General features: G+C 41.9%; 3 protein-coding genes across 3 annotated transcripts in view; 1 reads left to right on the forward strand and 2 right to left on the reverse strand.

Annotated features, from left to right (window-relative positions):
- tmem145 (transmembrane protein 145) overlaps positions 1-7197 on the forward strand; it is a 34643-nt gene extending 27446 nt beyond the window's left edge. The window contains exons 13-15 of the mRNA XM_058054142.2: positions 1111-1231; positions 2305-2493; positions 2563-7197. Coding sequence (XP_057910125.2) covers positions 1111-1231; positions 2305-2493; positions 2563-2808 — 556 coding nt within the window. The 3' untranslated portion in view covers positions 2809-7197. The remainder of the gene's footprint in view (positions 1-1110; positions 1232-2304; positions 2494-2562) is intronic.
- A 459-nt stretch (positions 7198-7656) lies between these two features.
- On the reverse strand, positions 7657-8920 carry mrpl17 (mitochondrial ribosomal protein L17). The gene is made up of 3 exons (XM_058054148.2): positions 8482-8920; positions 8069-8137; positions 7657-7989 (listed from the first exon to the last, which is right to left on the reverse strand). Exons 1-3 carry the CDS (start codon positions 8653-8655, stop codon positions 7735-7737), a joined length of 498 nt encoding a protein of 165 aa, XP_057910131.2. The 5' UTR covers positions 8656-8920; the 3' UTR covers positions 7657-7734.
- A 1235-nt stretch (positions 8921-10155) lies between these two features.
- LOC131105736 (trypsin-2-like) lies at positions 10156-12741 on the reverse strand. The gene is made up of 6 exons (XM_058054147.2): positions 12601-12741; positions 11283-11433; positions 10961-11211; positions 10698-10834; positions 10509-10610; positions 10156-10324 (listed from the first exon to the last, which is right to left on the reverse strand). Exons 1-6 carry the CDS (start codon positions 12638-12640, stop codon positions 10277-10279), a joined length of 729 nt encoding a protein of 242 aa, XP_057910130.1. The 5' UTR covers positions 12641-12741; the 3' UTR covers positions 10156-10276.
- Positions 12742-13379: the final 638 nt, after the last annotated feature.

Below are 13379 nucleotides of genomic sequence, written 5' to 3' on the forward strand. Positions count from 1 at the left end.
CTAATAAACAGTCACATATAGAAATATAGACAATAGAGTCGCATCTCAGATGTTAATTGGCGACTCCTATTTGTCCATAGGTATGAATGTGAGTGGTTGTTGGTCTTTCTGTGCCCTGTGATTGGCTGGCAACCAATCACCAGTCCACAGTGTACCCCGCCTCTCGCCCAAAGTTTGCTGGGATAGGCTCCAACACACCCCTATGATCCTAATGAGGACAAGTGACATACTAGAAAATTGATGGATGGATGTCAGATGCACCTCACATATGTCATTTTGCTATTGATCACCCCTGTTAAAAACAACAAAGTACCACACTGTTTTACTGCTTTTAATGTGTTTCTGCTAACTTGTTATATATATTCTTAACTACCCCATTGAAGTACATTAATAAGTCTTAACTAATAAGTAATAACATAACGCTTGCAAAAAAGCGTCTTGAACTTCAGTGCAACTTTAGAGGTGTATTTTCCGTGAAATGATTGGAAATGGGACTGCACAGTGGATGAGTGGTTAGCGTGCAGGCCTCACAGCTAGGAAACCCGAGTTTGATTCCATCCTCGACCATCTCTGGAGGGTATGAATAGGTATGAATGTGAGTGTGAATGGTTGTTTGTCTATATGTGCCCTGTGATTGGCTGGCGACCAGTCCAGGGTGTACCCCGCCTCAAGCCTGAAGACAGCTGGGATAGGCTCCAGCACCCCCGCGACCTTAATGAGGAAAAAGCGGTAGAAAATGAATGAATTAATGTTTGGGAATGGGGATAGCGTGCAGGCCTCACATCTAGGAGACCCGAGTTCGATTCCACCCTCGGCCATCTCTGTAGGGTATGAATAGGTATGAATGTGAGTGTGGTGTGAATGGTTGTTTGTCTATATGTGCCCTGTGATTGGCTGGCGACCAGTCCAGGGTGTACCCCGCTTCTTGCCCGAAGACAGCTGGGATAGGCTCCAGCACATCCCGCAACCCTCGTGAGCATAAGTGGTAGAAAATGAATGAATGAAAATGTTTTTATGGCCCTGGGAACATTGAACGTTGACGTGCTCCATTGTATTATTACTGCCATTGGGTAGCTGGGATGCTTCCTGTACTTCTTCCTCTTCCATCAGGTTCTTTGCCGTGCCGGTGATGGCTCTCATCGCCAACTTTGGCATCCCTCGTTGGGCCCGGGAGAAGATAGTCAACGGCATTCAGCTTGGCATCCACCTCTACGCTCACATCGTCTTTCTGGTGCGTACCTTTGATGCTAAGACATTTTTTTTAAAGATGTGTTGCAAAGCTTTTTTTATGTGGTGGCACCTACATGGTATCAGAAGCGACGGCATCATGTCCACAGGGAAGATTTTTCCTTTGTGATGGCATGACAAAGTGTAACAAAATCTAGCGTTTGAACGCCTCTTCTCTGAAAAGTGAAGCAAGCGAGATTAAAAATCCTCTTGCTCGCCCCTTAAAGCACTTCACAACCAGGTCCTCTCTTACCTTTAAGGCTTGCTACACCCCATTCCCCTTCCTGTATGCTCCACTCCTTAGAACCTCCTGACTGTCGTTCTGTCCCCCACTGAACCTGGAGGGGGCACACTAATCTGTTGCCGACCCCTCCCTTTGGAACTCACTTTTGCATTGCTTTCTTAATTTGGTCTTTTGTATTTGTACTTTTAACTATTTATTGTATTGTATTGTATGTATTTTTAACTGTTTTTTCCGAACTCTGCTTTTTGGGACCCACTTTCTACTGTGGTTTGCTATTTTGTACGCTTGTATTTGATTACTTTTACGATGTAAAGCATCGTGTTTGAAAAGCATACGTACATAGGCCGCGGTAAACCACATGGTAACATAGGATATTTCGGAGACGACACTGAAAGATTTCTAAACTTTTGATTAAATAAACACAACAACATGTACAAGACGGCTAGTTAAACAGTGGCTGTGACGTGGATAGTTAAACGGTAGCCCCCCCCACCTCCTGGGAACTAAAACCTCTGAAGTTGTCTCCTTCATGCGTCACAATTGAACAGCTTCATAATTCCTTTGTCACACACTTTGTCAGCCTCTCTTTCTGTCTTTTGTTGTCGCCCTTTGTGCCACTTTGTTGCTCTTCATCACGCAGTAGTCCGACCTTTCGAAACCTAAATTTCGAAATAGTGGATGGTTGGCAGTTCAAGTCAGTAATTACGTTTGATCAAGTGTAGAATTACTTGATCAACTTATTTGTTTCAGAGATTGCGTAAGACTTAAAAACGTGATGTTTGGTTCCGCTTCACTCGTCCACGTCAGTACTTCCTGAGGCTGCACTCTTGCAGGTCATAACGCGACCGTCGGCAGCCAACAAGAACTTCCCGTACCATGTGCGGACGTCTCAGATCGGGATCCTCCTGTCAAGTCCAAAAGGAGGCGAAGGGGTGGAGAGCTTTCCTCACCATGCCTACGGGAATGGATCCTTCCTGGGAGACTCCCAGCCCAACTTCACCGAGCTCTTCTCCATCCAATCAGTGAGTGGACATGTGGACATGTGATGTCATGGAATATCACGTGTCATAACGCATTCTCTTCATCTCCAGGATCCCGTAAAGACAGTGGAGGAAACTGTCGCCCGGAAAGTCCCAGAGGTGCCGAGGAACAGCGAGCAGAAGATCATCACCACCACTGCCGCAGCCGACCTCGCGGCCATTTTGCCCCCGCCACCGCCACCCATCCCACCTCGCCCGGCTGCACGCTCACCTCCGCTACCCGTCCGACTCCCGTCTTTCACAGAATACTTCAGCATGCAGAGTGGAGGAGGAGGAGCGTTTGGATCCAAGGCGTGAGATGGCACCAAGCAAGATGGAGGAAGGAGGTCAAGATGGTGTGAGTATAAAATAAAAGACACAAGAGAAGGACAAAGACGGGAAATTATCCTTAAGGAGCACATGAAATATCCCGATTGATGGATGGAAGAAGCAATAAATATTTGACCATTAGAGGGAGACAGACGACCAAGTGGATGGTCGCAGGAATAGAATGATAGCCAAGCATAGCAGGGGGGGAGAAAAAAAAGAAGCTTTTTCACAGATTGTAAATAGCTTAAACCTGACAGAGCTCCCACTCTGTTGTTTTTCATTTCCAGTTGGTGCTGTAACCATCAAAGACACAAATAATGCCATCACATTTTGCTTGTTTTTTTAAAAAAATGTTTTGATAAAAGCATAGATATTTATTCTGTTAAGTTTGTTAATTTATATTCTTATACGCCTTCATCGTAACCGGTTACACCACATTGATTTGCAGATGATGTGTAAATGTAAAACGTCTCTTATGGTACTCGTTAAAAAAAAAAAAAACGAATAAGAGCATGTTTGTATTGTAATTCCCGCCCATAAATCCTCTCCATCCCATATTAATAAGATACAATACACACCCATTGTTATGTCCAGAATAACGATGTACAACTAGTTGATATGATAGCCACCAAATTCTGTTTGGAACGTTGCTTTTCGGCGCCGAGACGTTTGTGAATGTTCAAATGTGTAACGGCACAAGGACACAGCTGATGTGGAAGTTACTGGAATCAGTATTCTTACAAGAATGAAGCCTTAATTCAAACAATCGCACTTATGGTCTTGCTAACTAGCTAGCATTAGCTCAGAGTCCCAAAGAGTCACTTAATCCCACAAGTGGCCCTTCATTCTAAAAAACAAACAATAAAAAACCTATAAGAAAGTTAACACAATTCCCAAGAAATGAGCATATCAGAATATTTAATATTTTAGTGATTAAAAGTGTTTGATTCTGACTCATGGCGGCTAAAATCAAGTGATACTGTTTTTTTGGACTTAAAATCCATTAAATAGACAAATAAAATTCAAACATTAGCTTGTCTCAAATAGTCTGTGTGTGTCGTTTTAAATGTAACAAAAGGCTTTAGAATGTCTTTAATGTGACTTACAGAACCTTGTCTTTCATTTAAAAAAACAACTTTAGCAGGGCTATCTTTCAGTGAGCTACTGGTAGGTCAGGAGCTAGCTGCTTCGATCCCGTGCTAGCGTTGCTATTTTAAAGCCGGATAGCTTTAAAGCTACGTGTTTATGTTAAACAACTTAGACACACAGCTATTGTTTTGAAAATAAGATGCCGAAAAGAGAGCAAGGTTGTTTAGTGAGTCCAAAAAAGCAAGTTAGCACGTACCACATGAACGTGACAGCCATCTTAGCTTCCCTGTGGGACAAAAACAAGCTCTGAACGAACAGCATTGCATGTTTGTTTTAAAGACAGCATGTCACTCTGGTTAAAAAAAAAGTCACATTTGGAGTCCGTAGACGCAGACATGAGATGGATAACTATAGCTTGCTAGCTGCCGCCAGAGACAGTGGAGCCAGGCAAAATGTGTAAACAAGGATGGTAGAAGAGTCGAACTGGCATCAATAGGCTTAAGTTGTGACAAGCAGTCAATTCACTACACATTTTACAGACTATTTTTCATTCTCAGGGTAATACCCTTGTCAACTCAATATGGGACATGTACTTTTATGTGGTCGCACATGCGTGAGGAAATTAAAAATTAACTCGCAATTTTAGACGCTTTAGTCTGGAGACCTGTTAAGTATTTGTAAGCGTTTAAACTGAGCTCATATTTGTGTTTTTGTATGCCCTCTTAACATTAAGCGATAACAAAGTTAAAAAAAAACAACAACTGGCAACACAAGTGTGCATTTTGTGTGTCCTGCATGGAGCACTTTAATGTTCCTGTCTTGTTTATTTGTGATGACGCCACCTCGAGCGCTTACTACCACGGCTAGACGCCTATTCCATGTGCATACTTGCAGTATATTACATGTAAATACACTCCTGATGTGGTACTGAGACGAGTGATATGATCAATGCGGTTGCTCATCCCACAAGTTATTAATGATAACAACGACCTTTCATAACAGAAATGAACATAAATATTCAAAATACGCTACCAAGTAAGCAAATACTGTACATTATTGTGACGAAGTCATTCGTTTATTTGTAATCCCTAAACATGCTAGTATTAGGAATGGCAGAGTGGATATTACTGTGATATTTTGCCAACGTTGGTGATAATGGACATTTTGGAAAATGCACATCTACTTGTATGTCATTGAAGAAGGGAAATAACACAACACAACATTGAGCATAGTAGTGTTTCCCACGGGACGGCAATCTGCGGCGACAGTGGTAATGTTGACGTAATCGTTAAATATGTATTAAGGCATTTAAAGAAAACCAATGAAAAAAAACAAATGGCAAAACATATGTTTAGACATACAAAATTACACTCGAACCTCGGTTAGCGTGCACACCAGTTCACTTTTTTTTTTGGCTAATGTTGATAATATATGCCACACTTTTGCCTCGGTTTGCGTGCATTCTCCGGTTAGCATACAATACAGCATGCAACTTGTTATGTTATTAATACACTGCGTGAGTACATCTGTATTCTTAATATATTTATTTTTATCAGAAAATATCCTACCTTGTTAGCATCCAAATAACTAGCGAACAAAGTGGCAACCAGAACCAGAAGTTACGTTGCCCATCTATGATGTCATCAGCAATGGATTGTCGAAAATGTTAACACAAAACATGTTTTTTGATAGTTTTATAATTATAGTTTTCATCCATCCATCTTCCATGCCACTTATCCTCACCAGGGCTGTTGGGGCAGGCTGGATCCCATCCCAGCTGACTTTGGGCGAAATCGGGGCACACCCTGGACTGGTCGAATTATAGTTTTGCATGCATAAAACAATTGTAAGTGCATATAAATAATTTATAAAAGGATAAATCAACATTTAAAGGGGACCTATTTAGCTTTTTCCACTTTTCTGACCTATACGTAAATGTTGTTTGAATGTTGTATTCTCGTGTTAAAAGATGCCAAAGCGCCAGATAATGATGTTTGTGCATTTTGAAGTGAACCCCAAAATAAGTTTTGGGTGGTTCTAAACACCAACTTTTTGTGACATCACTTTGAGCTTCATACTTCATTGTATGGACGTGCACGGGTACCCTCGTTATTTTGTGTATTTAATCTGACAAAATGAGCTCGTCAGCTGTCTGGAAGTCCTTGGGATCACTTGGGAGTGTGACGGCAGCGTGTGTAGTAAATTAAACAGACCGTTTGAGCAGGAAGGAAAAGCTGCAGAAAGAGGTGCAGAATCTAAAAACCTTCTGTGCCGGTTATTGTGTGTAGCTTGCTCTATAGGAGTCCACAGCTCAATACAAACGCCTGAAAACGAGCACAATAGGTCCCCTTCAAGGTTACTTTTACCTTCATTGAAGACTCCTGTTCCCAAACACACTATGTGGCAGTGAGACCATGCCATCTACTGTACGGAGTTGGAATGACAAGTTACAAGTCACAGACTGTCACATGATGCGTTTATGAGCAAGGACGGAAAAGGTAGCGCCAAAAATCTATTTGTGGCGGTCCAACTGGGAAACATTGCATATTGTTCATGATTACAGAATTTTAAAACGTTAATACAAAAATACACTTTTTTCCAGTCCTGTGAGAAGCACATTCGTTAAGTGGACAGTATTGATGTCTTGGATGTATCGATGTTGGTATAGTTGGTTGTACAACTACTACATCACAGGTGTCCAAGGTGTTTTTTTTAATTTAATTATATATTACGTATTATATTATCACATACACACACAAAGATGGCATATAGATTAGTATACACTAACTTATATTGGTGCACAGAACTGCCCCCACCCCTAAGCGCCCCACCATATGCTTCAATTTTTGGACACCCCCTGCACTACATGATAGGATACGCAAGTCCAAAAGTCGATACTCGAATGAAGACCGGTTATGGTTTCCGATGATGTCACGTCTAATGATGTACAGTATATTTAGCATGTCTGCCAGTTTTGTCTAATCTTGCCATGAAATAGAGCATCCTCCACTGGGTCACTGCTTCAACTGTGTGCATGACGACGTGCATATGAACACACAGACACACACACACACACACACACACACACACACACAGAGACAAGGAGATGGTTAATGATGCATGACAGAGAAGAGCACAGCTTTGTAAGCTTCTTCCCGAGCGACGCGGTTAAGAGCACATCACTGAAAGCACTGTCCGAATGCATTTTAATGGTGTCAAATAAGCTGTAGATATACACCTTTTTGCCAAAATACTAATAAAAAACATCTTTTATTATAGACCTCCTTGTCTGTTTTAATGTCTGAAACTGTTAAAATGAATATAGTGTGAGTTATCACCCTTATATCCATGTACTACAATTGAAAGTGTTTGAATGTGCTAAAGAAGAAATGTCCCCGTGACCCTGATCAGCGACCCCGAGGTCCTGGAGGTGCCTGAATGCACCAACAGCAACCCTGCAGATGTTCATGTTAATCCTGCAAGAATATGCCAAGGTAAGAACTCATAAAACAATAAAAGTAATTACTCTCACAGCCTTCTCTCCCCCCCCTTAGAGTTGCACGACCATGTAGTAGGGACCCCCTGAAAAGAGAATAAAAAGAGTGTGAACTGCATACTCAGATTGAAGCGGCATTGGGTATGTTTCACTCTCCTCGCTGCGAGTAACTTTGAATATTGTTGTCTGTCTCTTCTGTATTTCTGTATTTAAGTGTCAAATGAGTTTGAACCTGACAATAGACAATAAGGTGACATTCTGTCATATAAGAAATATTTATTAACATTTTTAAACAGTTGATTCCTACTTCCATGTTTTCAGTTTATGCATCAGTGTGGATTTGTTGCCAACTGCTCCTTGTCCTCCTTGTAGGCTTTGAGGAGCTGGTTGATGAGAGTCAGTTCATTCTTTTTCTTGACGGGATAAAGAGGAGGTAAAGGGTTGCCTTTATACTCCAGCACAGCCATATGAGCCCGGTCCAGGTTCTGTCTGTTGGGGATGCGAGCCATGCGGGTGTAGGCGTTGGAGTAGGGCTCGAACCGCGGAGCCAGGACCTTGAAGAGCTTGGGGACCAGATCCTTCTCCTGGACAGGTGATGAGAATGAAATACTCTGTTAGTTGAGGTTGACTAAAAAAAGAAAGTGTTAAACTGTCCGTACTTACAGTCAGCCAAAAAGTAGCCATTTTCATCGCCTTCTCATCCGTGTCTCCTTTTTTAGCATAGTCAATCAGCTGGAAAAAAAGAAACTTATTCATTAGTACTCAGTTGGATGTATTTCTTGTACAGTTACACGGATATAACCTGATTTATCGAAACAATTACTATACAGTGCCAAGTGCTTTGTTTTATTCAGTTTACCAAAATACATACGTACTACAAATGGCTAATTTTTAAAGCTAATATTTAATTCACACAAATGTGCACTTATTAGCTGATACAAAATATTCAAGGAAGTACAAAATGTAACATTAAAAACGAACGTTTGCGTTGTCAACATTGAGACCAATGGATTAGCTTCATTAACTTGGCTAGCTAGCTAGCTAGCTCGCAAGCTAGCTCGTAGAGTAGTCGTCACCTTCTCGGCGTAAAAGCGGACTTCATCAGCCCGGGCCGCCGTGGTTTCTATCCTCTCATGCCGGACCAGCCCGGTCAAGATGTTTCGAAGCATGTCGATCCGGGACTTGGGTCCCATACCCATTCTTCTGGCCACTCGGCCATGGGAGATCAACATTTGCAAAGTGATGCGCATCTTGTCCTCTTAGTTTCGCATCCAGCCCGCCAATCAAAGTGGATCAAACACACAAAGGAAGAGAACTACACAATTATTTAAATCTAGTAAAACACAAAAACATATGTGGATTCAATCCCCGAGGTCATTAAATAAGGTATAGTTTAGCTCATGTGACATTGACTGCTCGTCGACAACTGTCTCCGTGTTGAAAACAATAACATGGGAGTAAAGGTTCCGCCTAACAAAAACAACTTTATTCTCGCTACAAGCGATTTTCTTATCACGTAAATTATTGAATATATATTATTTGTATTTATCTGAAAATAATGTCATTTTTAAAAGTTAGAACTACGCATTTGTTGACAGACTAACGGAAACGGTCAATTTTAGCTCCCTTTTCCCACAAGCCGTTATTTAATCTTTTTTTCCCTTAGTCGTGCGACTTCCGCTGCTGTTATTTTTTAGAACTTCTTTCTAATCAGATACCTGTATCAGTCCTCTGTTGCTAGATTAACAAAAAAACTCTACTTTAAACTGGCGTAGAAATGACAATGTTGACGGACAGATGGCTAAACCAATTAGATTGGAGTAGGGGAGTTAAATGCCAAATTGATGAGGTCCGATCAAGTAGTGATGGAAATTACGGTTCTTTTTAAGAGAGTCGGATATTTTGGCTACGGTTTTGACCCCCGAGTGCTTGTGATATTTTTTAATTTATGATCAAATTATGTGTACACAATCTGACACAGTGACGGATAAATGACAGAGCCTGAATGAGGCTTGAGTTTAATGAGTAGTAATATCGTGAAGATTACGAAACATTTAAGTTTTAGATCCCTGTCGTTCATTTGAAAGAGCCGATTTGTTTGCGACCAACACATGCACTATGTATTAGGTTAGAAACGAAAATCAAAACCAGGATATTTTGATGGTATTAATAGCTATTTAGTCAAACCACACCAAATAATGTAATTATTATTTAATAATGACATATCCTACTGTCCACAAACTTTATCAACCCTGTAGCCAATTAAAACTGACACTTACCAACCCGGCAGTTAGCATTAGCTTCCATGCACATGAGTATGATTGGTGTTGAATTGCAATAATTGACTTCGTGTTGTATATGGTTAATTTATCTGTATGTTCTTTTTGTAAGGTTGAGCCATATGGAGCATGGCTTTTCTAATTTAGAGTTTTCTACTTTAAAGTTTTTGGCAAAGGTACAACAGGGCTGGATTTGAACACTAGGAGGCTTTTTTATTGATTGGCCGCCAGCTATTAAGACCCACCTCTGCTTGTGCAGACCAATAAAAGTCCTGCTATGGTGCTGATTGGAGTAGTTTTTCATTTAAAGCAAACCTATTTTTTTTATAGTGACGGATCAGTTTGTCCACAAAAAGACTTTTACATTGTTGACATCTTTCTGACCTTGACTTGGTCTTGACTAGATTATATTGTGAGCAGTGTTGATGTGCAGTTAGGATACAAATATATATCATAGTAACATCACATAAGTCATATTTCTTTGCCTTTTATTTGTACAAATGGAAAGTTGCTGACCGAAGTTCTCCAACAGTTCTCCAGGGGGTACAAAGGTGTTAATGAGGCATGGCTTATGGATCGTAGGATCTGGTTTTTAATAGCTGGACATGGTGCGCTCAAGCCAGTCGTTGAAAATGCAGACCTGTGTATCAAGAAGAAAGTTTCTTTAGTTGAAATATTCACTTTTCTTTTGTAAACAACTCAACTTAAAAGTGGACTGAAGTACTGTGGGAGCTGAAATCGAGACAAAGGAAGTTCTGACAAGAATCTTGACTACATTCTTTGAATGATTAATTCGTTCATATGTCCATTATGTATTGCCGTACCTTGGCGTAGACACCAGGGTGGTCCCTCTCAGCACATCCGTATCCCCAGGACACAACACCCTGCAGCTCGCCATTGCACACCACGGGGCCACCAGAGTCGCCCTGATAGGACAACGATACAAACCGTCAAACCGTCAACTTTTCACGTTTATATCAAAACGGTTCAATATGTCTGGAAAGTTCTGTTACCTGGCAGGAGTCCTTGCCACCCTCCAGATATCCGGCGCAGAACATGGCATCGGTGATCATGCCGGGGTAGGAGTTCTCACAGTCCCGCTCGGACAGGATAGGGATGTCCAGGCACTGCAGTTTGTTCCTGTCAGCGGCTAGAAACCCAGAAGAGAAAACATCAGTACTGAAGGCTTAACCTCGGATACAACTGACTTAGAATTGATTGGAATCTTATTCCAAACTAGGCTAGTTTCACGTGACCGAATTCGGCGGCGACTCACTGGAGCTCATGGTGTTGCCCCATCCGGAGACTTTGCACATGGTGCCGGCGGGGGCGCAGCTGGTGGGCAGGGCCACGGGCTGAACAAATTGGTTGAGGGTGGCGGGCTTGCTGAGCTTGATCAGCATGATGTCATTGTCGATGTTGTAGGAGCTGTAGTTGGGGTGGCGGATGACGCGGGAGGACCTGATGAACTGCTCCTTTCCCTCGGTGACCTTGATGTTGTGCTCTCCGAGACGCACCTCCACGCGGCTGGAAGACGGTTTCCGTGTTTTAAAAGACTTTCTATAAAGGTGCGGTTATGGAATCGGTAGGTTACGTACGACTTGTAGCAGTGAGCGGCAGACACCACCCAGTTCTCGTTGACGAGGGAGCCTCCGCAGAAGTGGTAGCCGGAGTTCAGAGACACCTGATGGGGCTGGGAGTAGGGCTTGCACTCATACCCTCCGACGATCTTGTCGTCCTCCGTGGCGACTAGAAGACAACAACCAATAATAAACCAGTCCAGTCTTTCTGACAACTGGAATCACATATTGGGATGGTTACTTGTTGAAAACGATTGCGTTGGGATGGGCAGAAATGTAATCGATGTGCGATATCACTCGGAAAAAATAGTCAATTTTCCATAGCCTACTGATCGATCCGTCCAACAGATTAATTACGCATATCTCTCATATTCTGCTCAGTTGATTCAAAACCAAGAGGTGTGTCGCAGTCAAAAGCAGCTCCGATGAGCAGAACGAAGACCAGAGACCTCATGGTTGCTGAGTGATCGTGTCGATGAGAGGACCTTAGCTGAAGGTACGTTTTATATCTGCAGAAGAGGAGCACCGCCCTCCTCCATGGCCCATCCTCATTGGTCAGTGGAGAGCCAATCGCCGCAGGAGGATGTTAGGAGACGATGCCCAAGTTATTTGTGTTTGCTTTCTATCGGTTTTTATGAAACTATTTGAGTCGTCGGCACGGTGGTCTAGTGGTTAGCGCGCAGACCTCACAGATAGGAGACCAGGGTTCAATTCAAAATCATTGTGGTTTCTGTTGTCAACTTCTCCCATATCCGTGTTACTATAAATCGCCTTTCTAAAATCTGACATTGCTGTTGGTCAGGTACAACCCAGGAGTACCCCAAGGCTCTGTTTTAGGTCCATTGTTGTTTTTCTTGTGACGTATTTTATTACGGTTAACTGAATATGCACACACATTCCGAAAACATGCTAGGTTAATTGGTGACTCCTAATTGTCCATTGGTCAGTGGAGAGCCAATCGCCGGAGGAGGATGTTAAGAGACGATTCACAAGTAACTTGTGTTTGCTCGTTTTTTATGAAACTATGAATTTGAGTCGGCGGCACGGCGGTCTAGTGGTTACTTGTTGAAAACAATTGCGTTGGGATGGGCAGAAATTTCATCGATGTGCGATATCACTAGGAAAAAAAAATCCATACATTTTCCATAGCCTACTGATCAATCCGTCCAACAGATTACGCATAGCTCTCATATTCTGCTCAGTTGATTCAAAACCGACAGGAGTATCAACAAGAAACGATCTCCGACGATCTTGTCATCCTCCGTGGCGACTAGTAAACATACAACCAATAATAAATATATCTTTCCGACAACAAGTGGAAAACGTTTTTACTCACAAGCAGCTCCGATGAGCAGAACAAAGACCAGACACTTCATGGTTGCTGAGTGATCCTGTCGATGACCAGTTGCAGATTGAGGTCCGGTTTATATGGGAGAGTGACGATCTGTCTGAACTTTAGACACGCCCCTTCAAGGTTGCATATGACCAATTAGAATTCTGGAAAAGTTGTTGTGGGCAGAATGAGGTAAATGAACTAACAGTGTTTTGGTGATATGGCATTGTATACTGTAATTGGTAAGTGGGTCCAAAATCCACTTGATACATGAAATATTTTAAAGTCCATGCTTAGAATTCACGAGTCCGCATGAGAAAGATCTGGACATCTTGAATGTTCTATAAAGGTTTTTGCATTTAATGTTTCTGTTTATCCCTGAATGTGTTTCTGCATCAGCTGACCTTGACACTTGGCTTAAATGCTTCTACAGATGGTCCGTTCACAACCTCATATGTTGATTTTTTTTTTTAGCTCCATATCTTTAGATACGGCCACGAACAAAAACACAATTTCTAATATCTGAACATAATCAGACTCTTACAGTACTTATTGCACTCATCTTTAGTATTGGATCCTACCATACTAGTTGTAATACTGGTTTTCTTTGGTATACGAATGCAATATTCTGTATTTTTCAGTGTTTTTGTGTCCCCCCTCCCAAAAAAAAAAAAATTCTTCACTTTTTGGTGGCCATGTGTTCGGTTGTTCAGAAGTGACCTCGTTTTGAATTTGTTTTTCCAAGATTGACAAAGATACTTTGAGCTACGGTGTCCTGTGAA

The sequence above is a fragment of the Doryrhamphus excisus genome, linkage group LG5, assembly GCF_037039965.1.
Source record: "Doryrhamphus excisus strain RoL-2023G ecotype Guam linkage group LG5, RoL_Dexc_Guam_v1.1, whole genome shotgun sequence".
NCBI lineage: Eukaryota > Metazoa > Chordata > Actinopteri > Syngnathiformes > Syngnathidae > Doryrhamphus > Doryrhamphus excisus.